Genomic DNA, 17,089 nt, shown 5'->3' on the forward strand with positions numbered 1-17,089 from the left:
TATACAAATATATATTTATTCTGCATTTAAAGGACTATGTCCACTTTAACATCGGCATGCTATATCTATACGTAAGTTACTGGCAGATCTCTAATAAAGAGGATCAAGTGCCACTATCACAGAGAAGAAGAATATTCTATATAATTTGGTGGTATAAATTGCATAAATCTTGGATAATAAAGTATCTGTCGTGCAGAATGAAGAGATAAAGAAGATCAGAAAGAGGGAGAAGGATGGAGAGTGGCAGAAACGGAAAGCCGAAAGAGAACGAAAGTGAAAGGATCGGATTCCATTCCAGCGAATATAGGTGCATGTAATCGTTGCACGTGTGCCTTGCACGCGTTTATACGTGTCACGTGCTGAAAATGCCGGTTTACGAAAAACCATACCGATCTAGAATCACTAATCAGTCGGAAAGAAATGTATATATTAGTAACAAGTTGTGGGCAATTGCGAAAAAAATCTTCAACTGTGATTAGTACACACCAACATATGTTTCGTAAAGAAACATTCTTTTCTGCGTGTATATTTGTTGTCGATCGAATAGATTTGTAATTATTACAACTAATTAAGTTACAGATATAATTAAAATAATTTTAAAAAATTATATTATGATTATAACTATAAATATTATAAATATAAAATTTTTAAACTGAAATAAGGTAAATATTTCTCAAATTAATAGTAAATAATAATTATTACACTATTAATATCAAATATATATTTAAAAGTTTAAATTTCACAATGTTAATTCATGATGTTAAGTTAATTGAATTTAACTATTCAATCTTTGACATAAATCGACATGATAATCGAGGACGTTCGTCCTCGTCAATTCATGGCACGCACAACACATTTCACCACGGATGACGATTTTTCTTTATCTTTGGTGAAAGATTATTCAATCGGCTGATTAGTCTTACCCAAAGATGTCGTAACATAGCTGATCGATTGACAGGACGATAGGTTTTCCAGGAGTAGGCACGAGAGTTCGTTTAATGAGTAATCATGCTGTCGTACAAAGAGGAAGCATCGTCATTTAAAAAAATGTAATCTAAAAAATGTAATTAAAGCTCATCGTCATAAAATTAATCATTTTAATTCGAAGGTATATCATTGAACGCAGCTTTCACAAGACAGGTTCAATCATTTTACCGTATTTTCTTAAGAAATATATTTCTATGTAAAGTATTTCAGTTAAGGTCAACTTGCATTATTTTGCATAATTTTTAAAAAAAATTTCGAATCTTATACGATTTTTAGTTTAAAATATCGTGAACCGTTTGATTTTTTTTTGTTCAGAATTCTGCCAGATAGACAACGAATTGATTTAGCACAGTCAAGGTCTTTGACGAAGTTTAGATACCGGTAATCTCGCATTGTCACAGTCTGATAAACGTGTTCACGCACGCGATCGCGATCAGCAACTTTTCCATCTTTCCAGAATACTATCAGGCGTACTTATAATAAAATACTTTTGAGTAACTCCGGTATATACGCCGTACCTATCAAAACCTTAATTTATTAAGTATTATTTACTATATTTAAAGTAAACGAACTATATCAGTAAAAACTTTGTACTGTCTACTATTATGAAAAAAATATTAGAAATCTGAAATATTTATACTTCGTATTAAAAAATGAACTTTTTTAAACCCTTGCATTTTTGCCGTATATCCCATAGGGCTACTTATAATAGGGGGAGGAGGGGATACGGCTCATAAAACATTTACAAATAATGTATATAAATAAGACGTAAAATGACACAATAATTTATAAAATGCATTTATACAGTTTTATTAAGGAATAAGAATGATAAATATGTATATGAAGTAATAAATAATAATTACAATCTTCCCACATGTATTACAAGTGTTATGATGTGAGATACATATTTCATGTAATACGTTTATTGCATTTAATGCACTGAATTCAATCTACGCACTTTGTATGCTTTGGACATAATTCCCGCCCTCTAAAAATGCCAATACAAATGTTATACTTAACACAGTGACAAATCAATTTAACTCACAATAATTTCATTAATATTAACAATAAGAAATTGAAATCGTAATACTATACTAACATAACATAAAGGCATGTAACAGAGTAGTTGCGGGAAAATTACCTCCACTTCTTCTATTTTTTCTGATTTCTGCGGCGTAAATCCCAACGCGTATTTGCCGAAGTTACCCTATCTTTACAATACAATTGCACGAGAAAAAAATTGTGATTTCTAATAATAATAATTTAGTTTATTATATATATATATATATTTATGAGAAGCACAAGGGAAAAATGATTTTGTTGAAATATCTAAAAATATAGATTCAAAAGTAATTTTCTTAAATTATCAAAATAATTATATAAGAAATTCATGCATGACGAATAATGTTGCATAAAGTTTTAATATTCGAGCAACTAGTTTGAGCGTTTTACATAATTATTTTTATAATTCAACAAAATTATTTTTAGATCTATAGCCAGCTATTAGACATTTCAGCAAAATCGTTCTCTCCATGTATCAATTCATGAATTTCTAAAAAAACGTATAAAAATCTACGAACTTAATCGCATATTCTTAATAACTTTCCTAATGGATGGAAAATTTTTTCGATTTAATTTAAGAGAATATGCGATTAAGGTCTTAAATTGCCATTTAATTATAATTGATAAATATCAAAGCATTTCTGTGTGTATGATTATCAGTGATGTACAAGTCACTAGAATCAGGAAGAAAAAGATGATCGTTCAGTCATACTCTGGTAACGTCAATATACCAATTATCGATCGCTATAGTGTTGGAGGTACTATAATTGCGCTTATTACGAGTTAATTATTTCAGCGGTTTGACTGTTATTATTAAACGATGTTCCCAAGATTATCTCTCTTAATATTAAGAAACAATACATCTTACGCAGCATATATATTATTAAAATATATTAAATTAAGTTAAAAATATGTTCCAATAATTTAAAAATTTAGTAATTAAAATAAAATTTCTATAAAATTAATAAAATTAATAAGGATAGTCTTTCAGATAATTATAATTTTTTTTCTAAATTATAAGATTAGATTTAACCGAAAATTCAGTAAGATCGCTTTTCAATGTTCCATAATATATTATGCACTTCAGAAAAAACTCTTCATGCAAATCGCTCATAATGGCGAGTAATAATCAATAACGAGCCACGTGCACTACAATTAATGATTTAATACATCACGCTAACTAGCAATCTGTTCCCATTAACAAGTGTTCCGGCGCCGTAATGATGGCTAGTTTAATTAATTCATTGCTCACTTCCGAGCGTTCTTAGTTCCTATTTTTCCTCTCTTTTTTTTTCCTAGTCGCTAAGGAGACCCAAATCGCCCATTGCGCTCTGAAAATTCTTTACTACCGCGAAATCGTTCTAGAAAGCAAATATTACAAGCGCATAATTCTGATTATTGATACATGATTAAAAGCTGCTAATAAGAATTTAAATTTAAATTGTCACATATGTATAAAAATAATATATAAATATATATCATATTTTTAAAATATAAATCACATAATATAAATATTTTGTGATAAAGCATAGAGTAAATATCGTGAATAAAAAAGAATTTATTTGTTAATTATTTGAATTAATAAAAGGCTCAATGAAGCTATCAAGTCAATTTTATGAGGACGTTAAGATTATTTACAAGAGACAGAATGCATGATGTCAGATCGAAGAAATTTAAATAATTGTCGTACTTTTAATGATATAAAAAATTATTCTCTTCTCGCTGGAATTTTCAATCTTAACGACAAATACATAATTAACAATTTGTAATTCTAGTTATTAAAATTCGTGATTATTACACAAGATATATCCTTCTTATAATGAAGAATTACGGAATAAATTAATTAGATAAAAAAATTCGCATCCAATGCACAATGGTCTGCTTTTGTAGAGATGCTGCTTATTTTTGCATGAGTTAACCCTTTCGGTATTTAAGCTCCAAGCGTTTCCTGTTTTACGCTCGTATAAATATAATGATGTTTTAAACTATTTACACGTGTATTTCTCATAATATTTTCCCAGGCTGGCTCGTCAGATTTTTTTCTTCTCGGTGCGGACGAACGAAAAAAGCGTTTAAATGGCACGATATCCGCGTCTATCGGAAAAGAGCACGTTTACGTATTTGCGCGGAAATAATCAGATCGTGAGTGAAAGGTTCGTAATATTCCTTTCATCGACCTCGCTGAGATCGAGAATGTGCATTATAGCAACACACTTGCGATCTAGGTGACTCCACTGCCACGAGCTCTTTTTAATCCGGAAGTTGATCACCGAGATATATTGCCACGGCAAGCGCGAAAAATGTGAAAGGTGAGCCGTTTTCCCAGATTTTTACGTCTGGCCATAATTGTTGCACGCATTTATACAAACGCAGTCGGAAGTCGATTCCGTGAAATGAAGAAATCTATTTACTAATTACTCGCAAACCTAAATAACTCGTGCAATTAAAACTGAGCTAAATAGTTCAGCGAACTTAGATTAAACTTTCTTGACACAGCGTAAAAAAGGAGAAAAAAAATTTATAAACGATAATAATCAAAATCTCTGAAAGAATCGGTTTGTAAACATTTTATTCATGTGGGAATATATCACAGAAGATTCCTCAATATTCATTACATTCACTTCGTCCTTCATTAATATTCTTTTGAACGCCATCCGCGCTGTCTTTCGCAATATTATTATCGGCCTTGACATACAGAAACTTTTTTTGATTAGGAAAAGGATTTCCTCTTGAAAAGAATTTTCTTCTATCTAAGTTCTCCAGTTGTTTCAATTAAAGAGATTCTAAAGTCTATTTTATTGATTCAATGGACTTACATATGATTTACGTGTCATTGACACATCATTATTATTATTATTATATACTACATTAATATCACACGCATAAATATACGTATAAATTTTCATATCGTATTTTCGTATTAGGTGTTTAATTATAAGTCTAATTCTAAGAACTCGAATGTTATTTGTTGGTCACAGACCAACTACTGGTCTGTGAATTACAATTTTATAAGTACAGATTGCAAAGCTTTCATATCAAGCAAATACTGTCACAGCTCTAGACGTCATATTTGACCAAGAAATGATAATGAAGAATTTCAAATATTTTGTTTATTCTCGCATTGCGACAAAATGCTTTATGTTTAATATTAAAATAAGCTAAAACTAAATTAATTTATTTATTTTTCTGTGTAATAACATTTTGTTATTTAATCATTACAAAATAACTTACAATCGTTACTAAGGAGTATATATCTATTATCTGTTTTTTTAATTTCTGTTACGTTTTAATTTCTGTTACGTTTTAATTAATTTAATATAAAGTTTATCAAGTAGAGACTTTACATTATGATATGTATCAATTTATCTTATTTATCGGAGCAAATTATCTACAATGCAGTAAGTTCGTGTTTCACTTATTACAAACAAATTATACAGTGTAGTGATAGAATCATTTCAGACATGTAATGTAGAGAAAGATTCTATCACATCAATTTTTTAATCATTATTTAATTATTATATTATAATTAATTCTATCATACCAATATTTTAATCATTATAATTAATGATTTAATTAATCGTCTAATGTCAAAATTGTAAAAATTGTGTCAACAATCCCCAGTGTCTCCCCTACTGCTGCAATCACGCACAGAGTGCAAGATGTGTGTTTATGAGAATTCATGGCGTGTAAACGCGGGCAACGTGAGACCGGGAAAAACTCGAAAGTCTGGCCGCGATGCTGCAGTGTTGAAACAGAAATGCGGCGCAACCATGTAATAATCTAACAGTTATTATCGTGTATGCGAGTATAATACATGCGTGGTGCATCGACCTGTTGAGAATTGCATGCGAATAAAAAAATCAATCTTCGACCGATAGAAAAACTTGACGCCCTCGCATATCTTGAAGAATCAGGAGTTGCAAACTGAATATTATATCTAAATGTATAAAACATAATATTTCTTCTTTTTTACCCATTTCTTTAAGATTATTTCACGGGATAGGAAATTCGAAGAATTTTAGCTTCATTAAAAAAAAAAATCAATAATAGCATAAATTTGAAAAATTAAACAGTTAAAGAAGTGCCGCTATTAGAAAATCATTAGGCCACTTATGGCAATATTATGCATTGATGAGATAACGCAGAAAATCACCATGGAGAAAACTCAACGTGACCAACGTTCGAGAACGCCTCGTTGAACAAACCCGAGCCCATAGATTGAACCCGTTACGAGTCAACGGCCGGAGTGTTACGCGTGATACGTGTCCTCAGCTCGATCTCGCTATCGATAGTCACACACCTTACGGTGCACGAATTCCTGCGGGTTTCGATCATGATCAGCTATTCCAGCTGACGTTACTTGTCTCGATAAAAATTTACCGTTCGTCAAAGCGAAGATTCACTTGTTGAAAATGTTATTTGTCCAAATCAAAAGTCGAGAACAGAGATACGTGAAAAAAGCTGCTATTATAAATGAAATAGTAAAACTTGTTTCACGGAAAGATTTTTTGACCAAAATATATAAAAATTTAAATATATAAATATATAAAAATTTAAAAATTTAAATATATAAAAATTTAGATAATACAGATTTGAAAATAATTTTATTGGACTATTAAAATAATTATGTAGGACACTCAAACTGAGTAGTAGAATATCAAAACTTTTTGCAGTATTGCTTATCATGCTTGAGATTTCTGCATAATTATTTTGATTATTACTACAGAATTATTTTCATCTCTAGTTAGCTAAATTTTTAGATTCTAATAAAATCGTTCTTTTCATGAATTTTAATTCTGTTATTTCCATTGTGCACTCTATGTTTTGAATAATAAAACTTTAATTAAAAATTTAACTGTTAAAGCAAATTTACAAAAATTTAAGTACCGAGATTTAAATAACGAATAGAACCTATGCATTTAAATGCATCCTAAATGTTTCTCTAATATTGATTGTAATACGACGATTTCACTTTCTCTTCGCTTGCAATCCTATAATTATTCTTCGCATTTGGCAAATTCGTCGTTTTAATGGATGGTTACATTCACTTGTATATGGGGAGAAATGGATCATTCTCATCGTTACCGTAACGAAGCCGGCATAATGAACTCACAGTACTTTTCAAGAAATTCAATTACTCTACACAATCTGATGATTATATATACATATCATTTAGGAAAGAATGTTTATGACTATACTTAAGAAGAAGGCGGAAGATTTTTCAATAAACGCCATGAATTTTCACTGGCGCGGCGTTAATAAAATGTAATTGAAAAAAAGAAAAAGCAATTTATACAACAAATCGTATAATTCAATCGTTTCATTTATATCCGCAAGAGACGAGTGTCGTAGAGTACGAAAATAATGCTTGACGAAAATGGCCGGATGGTTTCGCGTTCGTGAAACAACCTGTTCCCTCCATGAAGGGAAGCGCGAAAGGCATCATATTATAAAAAGCGACATAATTGCGAGAATGCACAGACGTTGCGACATGTGTTTCGAAATCACGCATGTACCCACGTGCGCCCAAAGGAATTGGCGCTTTCTCAATAAGATGATGCGTTCCCTAGTTACAACACAACAATGACATTCATGATATTCGAAGAATCTCAGAGTGCAACTCGCGTAACAGCAATTAAATTATCACCTTCTGTAAAATGTTATATCAACGTTTATTCTATTAATTTTCAGAATTTATGTTCCTAATTCCATTATATTTTTTCATATCTTGAAGTCAATAAGCTTTTTTGTTGTAGCCTGCAAAAATATTTTCGTATATTATACAATACAATACATTATATGAAAAACTCATTATATGAAATCCAACATTATATGAAATCCAAGATACTACATTTTTATCTATTTAAGAATCATTTGTTTTATTCTTTCGTATTTTTTGTAAAACAAAAATTTTCAAAATTATAAACAAAATAATTGTCATTACAATTTATACTTTTTATAAAATTTTTTTATATTAACTCAACCATCTATTTGTCTATTTATTTTCTGCAAAAGGGAATTTAACAAGTCTATACAATAAACTTTTTTATTGTTTAAATTGTTTTTATTTTTTGATTTTCAGACATGCAAATTCCAAAGGAATTATTGCTGTTGCTAGCGGGAGCGTTTGTCGTTGCGGCGACGACGTCCGTCTGTCCGTGGTCACAATATACGACGAATCTCGACAGCTCATGCATCTGCGATTATAATCTAGCTGGCGAACTCTCGGTGCAGTGCGATATTGTCAATTATGAACAACTACTGTCGGCGATGCGTCGTTATGCCATCAAAACGTCGATTGATCTACTTTATATCACTAATAGTACAATCGGTGTCTTGAGGAACAACTCATTCGCTACTTTAAGGATCAACAATATACAGCTATCTGGATGTAGTATTAAGAGCATCGAACCAGAGACTTTCAAGGGTCAGGAGAATTATCTAAAGAGTTTGAATCTTAGAGATAATGAACTCACGGAAATCCCCGGTATCAATTTGAAAATCTTGAAGAACCTCACTGTGCTCGACCTCTCGATGAATAAGATTACCAAAGTCAATGATAATGTCTTCGCTGGCACCAAACTAATCACGCTGAAACTTTCCGACAACGAGGTCACTCTCGTTCCGGGATCGTTTCGCGGCTTGGAGAAAACCCTGAAAAATCTCAATCTCAAAGGAACGCGACAGAAGAAAGTGCCGGAAGCTCTCAGAGGACTGAAGACTCTGGCCTTCCTTGATCTGTCACAAAATAGCATACGCGAACTTCCAGGCACATCCGGAACCAAAGCTTTCGAGGGTCTTGATTCCCTCACAGGATTAAACCTCGAGAGAAATCTAATCCAGAATATCGGTCCAGATGCGTTCTTCGGCATCAAAAACACTTTAACCTCCCTCAGCCTGTTGAACAATCTCATTCCAGATTTTCCTACGGCAGCTATCAATAGCGTCCACGACCTTAGAGTAAGTAATAATTATAGAAAAAAAATAGTAGATTATTAAGTTTAAAGACAAGTACTCAGAAAAAAATTTCCCGTAACTATTCAACTTAACCAGAATATCTTGTTAAGTTCCTTAAAAAGTTAATGTGATTTTTTTCGACTAATTATTTCGCAGTGATTATTTCTTTTTGAGGATTAATCAAGCCGCATTATTTTCTACGAAATAAATTGATTTCCTCTAGGTGTTGGATATTGGATTTAATTTAATCACTGAACTACCGGTCAACGCCTTTCAAGGAAACCCATCGATCACGCTGTTAGCGATTGACGGTAACCCATTGTCCACGGTTCCGGAAGAAGCACTCGCTCAATTGAACAGTACCCTGCGCGGCTTAAGTCTGGGTGGACGATTCCTCGTCTGCGATTGCCGCTTACGCTGGATCATTGAATGGATCAAGACTCGAGACTTACAGGTCACCAGTCGTGAACGCAAGCCACAATTTTGTGGCAGTCCTCAGCGATTGCAAGAAAAGAGTATTTATAACATCGATCCCGAAGGTAAATCCTATGCTCATCGACTTTCCTCCAAGCTTAGAAAATTTAATTTTTTTCTGAAATCACAAGATTAATTTTCTTAACTTTAATATATCGGTGTTAATTAAAAAAATAATTACTTAGAGTAAGAGTAATCTGTTTTAGAAATTTCAAATTCAATATTGGAATAAAAGGAAAATAAAATTTAATTGTTATAGAAATGAATTGTGAGCGACCGTCGGAGATAATCGGAATCGGAACGGTGGAGAGTGTAGACACAAGAGAACCTACGGAAACGGTAGCTGGAGATACTGGTATCCATCTGCCGACCGTACGATCCACAATTTCTACAACTGAACTAGTCACTAGCACGACACAGCCTACGACTACGGTGATAGTGTCGTCAACAACAACTGAGCAGAGGAGAACGACACCATCGATACCATCCTCGACCTACATTCCAACAACCCGACCGACTGCTGCGCGAACTGGAAACGTTGTAGTCGTGAGGACCACTTTGTCGCCATCAAAACAATCGCAAGAACATGTGCAACAGCATCATCCGCCGAGGCCACCGTTAGTCCTGGGTTCGCCGTTATATAAATCGAAATCGAACGAGAAGGACATTATTGTAAAAGATGTACTGAGACAGGATAACGCAGTTATTATATATTGGGACACGGAGGCAACTAACATTCTAGGTTTCAGAGTAATCTATCGTCTGTTCGGGGATAATAGTTTTAAGCAAGCACCACCGCTCGAGGCTAGCGAACGAGAATTCAGAATCAAGAATGTGCCTTCCCAGGTAAAAAAATGTTTTTTACAAAAAATTTCCCGAGCAGAAATTGAATCAAGGTTCGATTAGGATCCCTACCAGATTATCCCTAATCCTAGGAACTATATCAGGAAGGTAACGCAATAACCTGATAGGACCGAAAAATCAGGTTCTTATTATAAAACTTATTTAGACCCCAATTCTGATCCTGATTGGGATTATATTAGGTAGTTCTTATCAGGAGCGCTTGATTGGGTCCTGATTGGGTCCGCGCATCAGGCATGCCTGATCGAATTTCTATTCGGATTCTTTACATTCAAAATTTCGATAATTCATATGACATTAATTGTAGGAATGCATCGTAGTTTGCGTAATCTCGCTGGAGGAAAACAACATTACACCGGCAAATGTACCGCATAATCAGTGTCGTGAGGTCAGAACGGAAAATTCGCCCACCTCAAACATGGACAAGATCACAATTGCCGCGAGCGCGGCTATCTGTGCCACGATTATTGTCGCGGTGATTATCTTCGTGGTCGCGAATCGACGCCGTGCTCGTAAGCTGCATACCCTGCACAACATCGATCAAACAAAGATGGGCGGCCCAATCGCCGGTCTTCCAGTCAATTGTTGCTCGAATGTGGGTCCGACACCCAGCCCCGGCGGACCTCTGTCGTCAATGGCTACTCTAAACGCCTACAACGCCCAGAAAGAATGGGACCAAGTGTCGGCCTACAGCAACAGAAGCATTCCGCGGCCGAGGATTTTCTCTATTGATCGACAAGGTAAATTGTTATCTCTTTATCATTTATAATAGATAATATTTGACACCCATAAAGTTTATCATCTTTTGTTTATGCTCCAGATAATTTTATTTTAGAATCTTAAAATGAGTCATTAATTGTCTGTTGAGTCTTAAGATAAAAAACTTTTCAAAGATTTGTATCATTACATCTTTAAAAAATATGTATAAAAATACTGGAAGGACAAATACTTATAAAAATAAAAAATATATTTTTGTCTTGTAGTAAACATAAAGAAAAGAAAATGAATTTTAGGATCGATAACCAGGGCATCCTGCATCGATGACGTGCGTTCTCAGACCGGACACTATAGCAGCAAAATATCTGCCCGATCGATCGCTGATGGTCAATCTCAGCATAGCTTCTCCAACAATTCCACGCGGTATTTTTCCAACACTGCGTTAACTTCCAATCTCGTCAACACGAGACCAGGTTGGTTACCTGCATGTATTCGGTGAAATTTATCATGAGCTTTATTCGTCTAATCTTCTGCATTGTTTCTTACATTTATTCAGAATTACGACAATCGCGTCAGTCATTGGCGGCCGCCTCGGACCGGATGTCGCGGTCGAACTTTAGCAGCAATCATCTGCCTCCACACTCGTCAGCCCGGCGGCAGCGACCACGATCGCGTAACCGCAATCTCGAGTCAAATCCGCCGCGACCTGGCAGCCGATACAGCCTAGCCGATTCCACGCACACTCTCAATAACTACGATGAAAATAATTGGACCGATCATGACATGGATATTTACATGGCTCGTAATCCCACCACGAGGAGTGGTCTCGTGCCGCTCTAAATATCTGTGGCCTCTATGTCTCGTCGTTCATTATTGCTCAAGCGTATTCAATAGAGTCCAATTTCAACCTTAAAGGAATCCTAAAGTCGTCTGTTTTATCGATTATTTCCCAAAATAAGTATTCTAACTGCCTTTACATACAGATTCAAAAATCCTTTACAATTAAAATATAAACGGAAATGTAATCCAAACTAATCAACTTTATGCCAAAAACGAAAAATAGTTGGATTATAGTTTTTTTTTGTTATCGGCTTTTAGCATCGATTTGTAACAATATTTGTTTTAGAATAAACTAGGATTATGGCTATACGAAAAAGATAGCCATAGATTGTAATTTCTTCAATAACTGCTAAATAGAGCATTTTTATAGTTATGATGACTAACAACTCACGACAACTAAAAGCTTACAATCATCTTCCTCGTATAGCTATGTTATTCGAGTTTACTCCACAAGTTTTATACTTTGTATGGACTAGGGATTACATGAACAAATAATGTTGAGTACTTAGAATTAGACTTAGATATAGTTAATGAAAGATTAGTTAGAGACTCCATCCTTATGAAAATTGGATTTCGATGGAATTGGTTGAAAATTTATGCAGATCTCGTTGACATCGATTCCATTGTCATTTCTCATATCTCTACAAAGCATCGTTTTTCACAACTGGCTAATACAACAATATTTTATTTTCAATGAGTACATTCCTATTCCTATTGTACATTTTTTCTATGCATATTTTTAAATAAAAAGCTATAAAAATAATATTAACTTGAAATTGATAATTCCTGATTTTAGAGATTTAAGACAACGCCATGTTGCTTCATATCATTTAAATCAGGATTGATAATTGAGTTTCCTATTCAATTATGTTTTACTTTAACTTAACACAGTGTTAACTTAAATCTCTAAAATCAGCTTACCGATCTCAAGTCATTAAATGTTTCAAATTTTCAACAAATTTTCACCGAAATCCAACATTTACAAGAATTGAGCGAGGTCTTTTGTATGTATGTGCGTGCAATTTATTTAGTAGTGTACTAATATAGTAATGTAGTGATGTGTCAATAATAAATCGTATGTGTGTAAGTCCTACTGAATCAGTAAAACAGACGACTCAGGATCCCCTTAACGGATCTTAAAGTAGGACACACAAACGATTTCATATCGGAATTGAACTCAATAATTTTCGTAGAACAATATCGTGTATATTACTTTTATAATTTGGAAATCCTCCAGAATTAAAGTATACGCATTAATACGAGTCTGCAGCTTGGAATTTTCAAGAACAAAAATTTTCGAAATTAAGAGATCTTTACCGTTTTTTAATTCAATATGACATCTTGAGCTGTCAAGTCATGATAACATTTGCTTGATATAAAAGCTCTGCAATCTACTTACGAAATTGATTACACACTAGTAAAGATTACACGAAAAAATAACGTAGAATTCTTAGAATTAGACTTGAACCTAATCGACAACGTGCTTTTTGTTTCCTGCTTTTTATCACTTTTTACTTTTTGGCTTTTACCCAGTTTTTCGTTTTCTGTCAAATAAAAGTTGATGAAGTTCGGAAGAGACAATAAATACGTGAAAAAAAAATATGATTATTGATAAAATGGTCGTAAAGAAAAAGGCACGAGATAAAAAGCAAAAAAGCAAAAAACACTACAGATTAGGCTTTAGACGTCTAATTGAATCTAATTGAATTTTTAGGAAAATTTATGTGTATGTGTGCAACATTAATGTAATAGTATGTAAAAATGTGTCGCATTTTATCGGTAAAACAGCGATTTCATCAGTTTGAACTTCACTTTAGGATCCCTTTAATAGAGTGTTTTCGTTCGCAGCGTGTTTTTTAAATCTAGATGATCTTTCTAAATCTAGACAATTGTTCTGATCGAGAAAAGCTAAGTCGCAATTCTCCTTTTTAGAAAATGTTTATCGCGATGATAGTAATATATATGATAGTAATAGAATTTTATATAAAATATCGAAAATATGTTCAATGTGACAGGAAAATGGAATTTAACATGCTTCGAAATTTATTCAATTCCAATCATAACGTTCATCATTAACAGGCACTACCATGTAATGCTGTCAAATGCGTGTAATCAGCGAATGTTAGAATTGCGAGTGTTACAGAAGCGCCTTAGATGTACATCCCTAGCTCTAAGTAATCTTAAGTAAAAATATTCTTAATTACAAAATTGTTGAATGAGTCGAGAATGTTCTTTCAGACAATTTAAGTGCACGCACTTCCAAATGTTTACTTTCGCACGGCGAACTTCGCGATTATATTATCCAAAGACTGCAATCAAAGTGTTTATCTCTAGAGAAAAGCTATTGCGACCAAGTGAACTGATATATTGTGAAAGACACTTCTAATCGCTTTGAATGAGAGGTATAACGAGAAATGTCATGAGAGACTTGATAGTTTTCTCTGTTGACTTTACCTTATTTTATAACATATGTATTCGCACGTGTGTCTACATGCGCATACATTGATAATGAAGATGATTCGTCGTCCAACGTACTGACAAATAAAGAGATTATTACTCAGTACTTACCCAGGTATCAGGATATTCTTTTCCCACCGGAATCTGATCTCTTGCACGAACTCATGCCAGAGTTGGGCCAGAGCGGTTGCGCCCCCGAGATTGTGCGTGCAGTGTGCCGCAACGACCGATAGACGCCACACCAAGCTGTCCATTGTGCAAGTTTTCACACCCTTCCACTGATCATCTTCCACAATCGGGACGATATCGTTGTAAGGGAACTTCTGCAAGGATTTTGAATCTGTGATTACTAATTACGTCTTTTATAAAAGAAACCAAAATTGTCAATTTTATTTTTATTTTAAAACATTCGAGATATTTTCACATTTTGAAAAGATTATATGAAAAAGAGAAAAAATTTTTAATCAGTTGATAATCTTTTATTCTTCAAAAAATTAATAAATTAAGAGCTTAACTTACTATCTTATTAATTATACATTTATAACAATTACATTAAAATACTTTTTTATTTTTGGATATGTTTGGTCCCTTTTATATATAAATAGTAAAAGAGAGATTTTTGAATGAAATTTAAGTAAATAATATTAAGGAAATCGACAGAGAAATATTCAACATAATTAAGCGAAGAAGGCTATATTCGATTAAAAGGCTATATATTCGATCTTAACTTCATAATAATAATAATAATAGCTTAATAATATTTTGTGTAAATTTTAAGTTCAAGCCAAGTACATAATTATTTGTCAGTCTTGAAAAATAATCCTAAATTGAAAAATTGGAGTATGTAATCACAAATTAAACTGATAAGCAACTTAAGCTTACCGAATTTTCATCTGCATCCGGAAAAAGGAAGTAAAGTATAGGTAGCAGTATTTCTTCCGAGATTGGACCCTCGATGTTTTTATTCTTTTTCGTGTTCGCTCTACCTACAACTGCCGAAATTGTAGGTATTCTGGATTCGGTGAGCACACTGAAGGCCGAACTTAACATCTGTTCATCATGAATGTAAGATGCGTTTTCACCCAATAGTTCTACCATAGTTTTCTGATTATTACATAGATGCAGAAAGTCACTCATATATTCGCCGAGTAAACAAGCTGGCAAAGCTACCATTTTCACTTGCACCGACCATTCAGGAGCGAGTTGTGGTTCGAGATCCGAATATCCTTCGCTGTCTACTACCACATTATCTGACATTTGCGGCCATGTGACAAATAGATGAAGTTCCCTAAAAATATATAAAATAAATAATAAGAAATATGTATTTTTATATATGTATTTTTTAATGTGAATAATATATATAGAATAATATATATAGAATATATTATCATCAAGAGTATAACATAATAAAGAAAGAATTTTTTTCATGATTTTATACAAAAAAACTTGCTGAAGTTAATTAATATATCATTTTTTAAATAAAACATTCATTATAAAGTTGCTTCTGAGATTAACAACTCTAATTTTATGCTCCTATTAAAAGAAGAGTTAGAGTTGTTGATCTCAGAAGCAACTTCACAAATGTTTTATAAAAAAAATGATATTAATTAACTTACAGCAAATTCTTTTTATATTAATATAAATATTAATATAAATATTATAATTTTATATTAATATTTTATATAATATAAGACTAAAAAAATATTTGTTTTATTGTATTATATTCCTGACAATAATATATTCCATCTAAATACCTGACGGGGTCAAAAGTTGCTCCAAAGGGAAGTTTACCCAATTCTGCCACACCTAATGTTTCTCCTTGCATGAAATCAAAATCCGGAGGTTCTTGTGTCCACGTGCTATTAGTCCAGTCTTTTAATAAATAAGAAAATCTAGCAGATACCATTACGGAATCAATCTTTACACCACAGCCTTCTCCAATTTTCTGCTTGAAAAGAGTAAGTAAACCTGTTAAATAATATCTGTTTGTAAAATAATTTTTACTTTTTATTAAGATTAAAAATAAATGAAGATTCAAAATAAATGTTAAATTCAAATAAATTAAATAAAAACATAACTAATGCTTACCAGTAAGGTATCTGCAATGTGGTGGAACTTTCTTTAAATGTACCATGTCAAGATTTACACAGGTTCCTTTACCAGCACAGCATCCAAGATACATTTTCTGCCAAAGTTCTTGTATCTGCACCAGTATCGGTATATAACTAAAATGGATAAAAAGGATTACAGGATTGTAATTAGAAATATTATACAATATAATCGTGTGGCAAGTTACTTACCAATTTGCATTGTTAGCAGCAATTGTTAGCGAACTGAGTACAATCTTAATTCGAGTTTCATCTGTTAAACTTGCTTTTCGAGCTGGTATCAAAACAAGAAACTCTCTAACACCGTAATAACGAGCTATTTCCATGCAATTATCATTGAGTTTTACAAAATCATTCGATATGTCCAAAGCATCCTTTTGACATTGTATCCATTCTTCTTCGTTTTCTTCTTTTGCTGCATCTTCATTTTCACTTTCCTTTTCTAGCTTGTAATGTTTCAGCAAAAATTCTACATCTGAATCATACATAGTCAACAAAAAATTAAACGTATGATGTTTCATATAAATAAAAAAAGTTACAAATACGATTATTTGACATACACAAATTGTGCTGATGTTCTCTTATTAAAAATATTTCTATTACTAAAAATCTTTCTTTAAAAAGAT

The 17,089-nt window shown here is 32.8% G+C and overlaps 2 protein-coding genes across 3 annotated transcripts in view; one reads left to right on the forward strand and one right to left on the reverse strand.

The window, feature by feature from the left end:
• Positions 1–14,461, forward strand: part of haf (leucine-rich repeat and fibronectin type-III domain-containing protein hattifattener) — a 31,315-nt gene extending 16,854 nt beyond the window's left edge. Inside the window, exons 2-7 of one of the 2 annotated variants that reach the window (XM_011055218.2) lie at positions 8,132–9,009; positions 9,230–9,545; positions 9,740–10,326; positions 10,649–11,081; positions 11,355–11,531; positions 11,615–14,461. In XM_011055218.2, coding sequence (XP_011053520.1) covers positions 8,134–9,009; positions 9,230–9,545; positions 9,740–10,326; positions 10,649–11,081; positions 11,355–11,531; positions 11,615–11,898 — 2,673 coding nt within the window. In that variant the 5' untranslated portion in view covers positions 8,132–8,133 and the 3' untranslated portion in view covers positions 11,899–14,461. Of the gene's footprint in view, positions 1–17; positions 9,010–9,229; positions 9,546–9,739; positions 10,327–10,648; positions 11,082–11,354; positions 11,532–11,614 lie in introns of those variants that run through there. The other variant, XM_011055219.2, reaches the window with a different exon arrangement.
• Rab3GAP1 (RAB3 GTPase activating protein subunit 1) overlaps positions 1–17,089 on the reverse strand; it is a 41,500-nt gene that overhangs the window by 24,040 nt on the left and 371 nt on the right. The window contains exons 2-6 of the mRNA XM_011055220.2: positions 16,656–16,938; positions 16,444–16,580; positions 16,110–16,323; positions 15,238–15,643; positions 14,467–14,678 (exon numbers count right to left, since the gene is read on the reverse strand). Of these exons, the coding sequence (XP_011053522.1) occupies positions 14,467–14,678; positions 15,238–15,643; positions 16,110–16,323; positions 16,444–16,580; positions 16,656–16,938 (1,252 nt within the window). The remainder of the gene's footprint in view (positions 1–14,466; positions 14,679–15,237; positions 15,644–16,109; positions 16,324–16,443; positions 16,581–16,655; positions 16,939–17,089) is intronic.

The sequence above is a fragment of the Acromyrmex echinatior genome, chromosome 2 (genome assembly GCF_024713525.1).
Source record: "Acromyrmex echinatior isolate Ae372 chromosome 2, ASM2471352v2, whole genome shotgun sequence".
NCBI lineage: Eukaryota > Metazoa > Arthropoda > Insecta > Hymenoptera > Formicidae > Acromyrmex > Acromyrmex echinatior.